Below are 5,000 nucleotides of genomic sequence, written 5' to 3' on the forward strand. Positions count from 1 at the left end.
TCTAGACGCTAGTTTTCTAACGTTAGCTAACGCTACACACTTTAGAAACTTATTGGCATTGTAAACAAAAACTTAGCAATGCGTCATCACAGTTTTAGCTGGTGCCGTTTTTTTCTGGCTAGTGCTTTGTAAAGAGTATCGTTTTACCTCTCCTCACATCACTGGTACTTTACAAGCACTGCAAATAGCAATTTTGTTATAAGTTTCCGGAATTTGGAAATACTGCCACACACAGCCAACATGTTGAAGTATGTTGTTGGTGCTCATAGTAACGTAAACATTTTCTTTGCGTGCGCATAATTAACAGGTCACATTATCGGCTAGGCACATAGGCAGAAATGTCCATATCGGCCGATGCTGATAATTAAGTTATGAAGCTTTTATCTGCAGATACCGATACCGATGCCGGGCCGATATCATTGTGCATCCCTAAAAATATTAATGTAATTTAATGCTACAGAATTAAGTTCTTTGATTCCTTTTTCCCCTGTACTTCCAGACTCTAAGGTCGTCCACAGAAGCTCTCCTCTCCTCCCTAGAAGTGGCGTGTAGAAAAGGCAACCGGGGAAAACCATCCTGCATTCCCATTAGGAAAGGGGCTTTCCAGACTGAAGTCATAACAACGGAGGGAGCGTCGCCATGACGAGGGATTGGAATGGGGGGGCCGCGGTCAGGTGCAGTGTGGAATTCAGACAGGGTCCAGGACGGGTTAGAAAGGGTGAGAAGTGAGAATGGGAAAACCAGCCATGGACACACAGTGGATGGTCTGGGTGATCACATCTGTGTGTGTGTGTGTGTGTGTGTGTGTGTGTGTGTGTGTGTGTGTGTGTGTGTGTGTGTGTGAGTGTGTGAGTGAGTGTGTGTATGTGTGTGTGTGTTACTCACACTGTTACGGTTGAGGATGGATGTCTCATACTGGAGCCTCACTCGCTCTGGCATCATGACATCATCCTAGGACACACAATGACATCATCATGACAAGCCAGACAAACAGCATCACATTATAAGATGTTCAAAAATGCAGTCGGTTCAATTTAGTCAAATTTTTCATGGAAGGTAGAGGGCCACCATATCTCAGCCCTCCTACATTATGTCCTAATCCAATCAGGACAAGGATACAGGGAATTAAATTATATACATTATACAATTATATATAGTATAATAAATGCAATGCAAATTAAATTATTAATGCAGTATAACCTGTTTTTTTTTTTGTTTATGTGTGAGTGTTCATAAGGGTTACAGGATATGTGTGTGAGAGAGAGAGAGTGTGTGTGTGCGTGTGTGTGTGTGGGTGTGTGCGTGTGTGTGTGTGTGTGTGTGTGTGTGTGACTGTGTGTGTGTGTGTGTGTGTGCGTGTGTGTGTGTGTGTGTGTGACTGTGTGTCAGAGTGTGTGTGTGTGTGTGTGTGTGTGTGTGTGTGTGTGTGTCAGTGTGTGTGTGTGACTGTGTGTGTGCGTGTGTGTGTGTGTATGTGACTGTGTGTGTGACTGTGTGTGTGTGCGTGTGTGCGTGTGTGTGTGCGTGTGTGTGTGTGTGTGTGTGTGTGTGTGTGTATGTGACTGTGTGTGACTGTGTGTGTGTGTGTGTGTGTGTGTGTGTGTGTGTGTGTGTGTGTGTGTGATTAGGGGGGTATCTCCCCTCGTCTCCAGTGCACTGACAGATGAGCCACTCTCTCCAGCTCAAATATTCTGTGAATATTCCAGGATGGAAAAGTGTGCAGAATTCCGGACGTTCCCGACTAACCTCATACGGATCTAACCTTCGCCATGGAAAAAGAGAAATGTGTGTGGCAGGAACACTTCAATAAAAAATCACACACACAGACACACAGACACACACACACACACACACATGAACGCCTCAAGAAATATCTGACTTAAAATGCTCTTAGGAGAGGACTGTGACACTGCCATGCTTAAAATTCCTGGGTTGCACACACACACATAAGTTGCCAAAATACACACACACACACACACGCACACACACACAGACATACATACACACATTCAAAGACACATTCAAAGACACACTGACACACACACTAACACACACACACACACACACACCATCTGAGTTGGTAACCGCAGACCTCAGTACCAACCAATTGGACTACCACGGCAGGAACACAATAAAACCATCACACAAATGTGCCATTTACCATCACTCTGTGTGAGTGTGTGTGGGTATAAGAGAGACCGTATTGTATTTACTGCTGTTAATTCTAGATCCTTTATGTTCACCACCACCTTTTTAAGATTTATTTATTTTATTTATATTTTGGTCTATTTTGGTATATTATGGTCTTATTATATGTTATTGTATGTTACTATCAACAATAGCTCAGGCAATTGTGGTTACATTCAAACAATCAGATTTCACTCCGATTAAATTCTTTACTCCGATTAAAAATGTCATGTAAACTGAGTTTACATTATTTAACTCCAATTTCATGAAATCAGAGAAGATAACCTGGATTATACAACAATTGGGTTCTATGGAACTATTTATTTGTTTCTGATTGGCCGAGAGACGTTCCATGAGTTGGAATATCCCTGGACATTTCAACTCAGACTTTGCACAGCTAATAATAAATCACTCCGCGATACAATGCGAAGATTTGACACAATGTTCTCATCCCAGCTCTCCACTATTTTAAGCAATGGGTTACTCCTTAGCAAACCATAACGAAACAGTGCTTCACCACATCTGTGGATTAAGCCATACAGTCAACTCAATGTAAGTAAAATAAACAAGGATGCTAATTGTTCTCAGCATTACCAGCATTGTGTATAATATGATTGTCACTGGGAGGAGACTTGTAGATAACTAACGTTAGCATAGTTAGCTAACCGCTGCTAACGTGCTAGTATCGTCACGTCAGGCTGTGCACAGTAGTGTAACATTTATTCACCATAAATTAATAAAGTTCAGTGGTTCTGCAATGTAGGCTATGTTTCCGTTTTTTTGCAGTACCATGTCCCTTACATGACATGGCCCAGTGTCCATGCAGCAAACCTAGATATGAATGTGATTTCAGCCCGACTTTCAACATTTCTTTCAAGAAGACACATAAACCACAAAGACCCGTAACGAGGGATATGGAATGTTGGTTACCTAGCAACCAAGACGCTGTCTATTGAAAAGAGAACTATTTTTTGATGTGTAAGAACGATGTCGAAATTAACATTTTTAAACAATATTGGGGTGTTTTCAGATTATTTAGTTTGTTGTAGAATTGTTGTATAAAAGCAATATAGCACTCGTGATCGTGGGATTGGTCATGGATATTCCCACGGGTGTTGTTGCCTGACCAACCCCACTCTCACTCGTGCTATATTGCTTAACCCTTAGAACCCTAAGCTGTTTTTAGGGCATTTTCACTACCTTTATTCATAAGGATTTATTCTGGTCATTGTAAGTGCCACACACATATATTATATATTGTTTTTTTCAGGAGAGTTTAGGCTATTCAGATCTGCCATCATTTCATGTATTAATACTAGCATTGATTTTATTTTGATTTTTAAAGAATTAAAATATAAAAAGTGTATTATAAAAATTCTTATATTTCGACATGTATCTCACCACAGCAAGCTCACAGCTCTACATGCATTTCATGTGTGTGTAGGGCAGACTGTCCTGAATCGGGCAATATAATTGCCATGTTGGAGGGATACTCTGGGGCTGAGCAATTTACAGAAATATTTGCTGTGTGATTTACGGAAATAAATGCCATTTTTTATTTAGTGATGAAAAATGACCTTTCTGCGCTCCATATCTGTGACCCGAGGTTGCTGTTAGCCTGCGTGCCTGTTTGTATGCAGTCATAATAATTCTCAACTCTTTACTGCATTGCCATGAACAAAGTAAAGGCAAAAAAGGTGTTTATTTGTTGAACAAATTGGGATGCAATGTGAGCCTTGAATTGGATGCCATGCAGGAATTTGCTAGGATCTCAAAACCGGAATATGAACATGCTTTGCCATAGAGAAACACATGATAGCATTGGATTATAAACATGCTTTGCCACAAGAACAGACAAAAACGTGGGGTAAGTCCAGCTATATGAAGTTATTATTTTGCTGTCAGATCGTCTGTTTTATAACCCAGAAGGATGTACTTGGTATCAAATGACAGCTCTGAGTCTCCTCTTTCATCTGACATGCGTGGCATATCTATGCGATCACGGGTCCGCGAGTAATTCAAACGAGAGGAATGAGTGTGCAGGTTGGTTTGTGTACACGAAGTTATTATTTTGCAGTCACTTCGTCTGGTTTTATAAGCCAGAAGGATCGATAAACATGGTACCAATGGATAGCCCTGTGCTCCCTCTTTCATCTGATATGCTTGCCATATCGATGCGATCACGGGTTCGTGAGTAATTCAAACTAGAGTAATGTGTGTGCAGGTGAATGCAGAGAAGTATAGACTGTAAATATGATGCAATTTGATTTAATTTCATGATTTTTTTTAATTTTCATACTTGATCGTACAGACAAGTGTGTAGTCTCGTTGGAAAGCCCCACTTCTGCTCTGTCGTGCAATAAAGGTTTCATCTCGCTGCGATGAACCGTTCCGGAGCAATGTAACAGAGAAGAAAGGGTGTATTTTTTGACGCACTTTGCGTCAATCGGGTTCTAAGGGTTAAATATTTGATTTCGATATGTGTCATGTAACCAAACACACTGATTACAGTTGGAGTTTAGAACGCTCTGGAGTACCTTACATTGTTGTGGAATAGAGGCTTACATTGTTGCGGAACAGAATCTTTTGTTAGAATCTTCAAAACTTGCCTGCTGACGGGTTCTGGGAATTGACCTGTCGCTAAGCTCCGCCCCCCATTGTTACCGTGTGGAAACTCGGACAAACAAACCAGACTAGATTAGAAATACATTGTGGACAATGGCAGCTGACAGTATATGAAAGCAGGCTTTGAGGACGTTTTGGTCGATAAAAAATGTACTTTCCTCCAGAAGCTATCAAAAGGGACTTATTAT

General features: G+C 40.9%; 1 protein-coding gene across 2 annotated transcripts in view; it reads right to left on the reverse strand.

Moving 5' to 3' along the window:
• Positions 1-5,000, reverse strand: part of qtgal (queuosine-tRNA galactosyltransferase) — a 60,844-nt gene that overhangs the window by 30,766 nt on the left and 25,078 nt on the right. For both annotated transcript variants that reach the window (XM_076285264.1, XM_076285269.1), the window contains one exon: positions 886-951. In XM_076285264.1, the coding sequence (XP_076141379.1) occupies positions 886-951 (66 nt within the window). The remainder of the gene's footprint in view (positions 1-885; positions 952-5,000) is intronic.

Source organism: Alosa pseudoharengus, unplaced genomic scaffold, assembly GCF_046254945.1.
Source record: "Alosa pseudoharengus isolate Yale_2024_CS ecotype anadromous, Long Island Sound unplaced genomic scaffold, YU_APseudo_1.1 YU_APseudo_1.1_scf_1, whole genome shotgun sequence".
NCBI classification, from domain to species: domain Eukaryota; kingdom Metazoa; phylum Chordata; class Actinopteri; order Clupeiformes; family Clupeidae; genus Alosa; species Alosa pseudoharengus.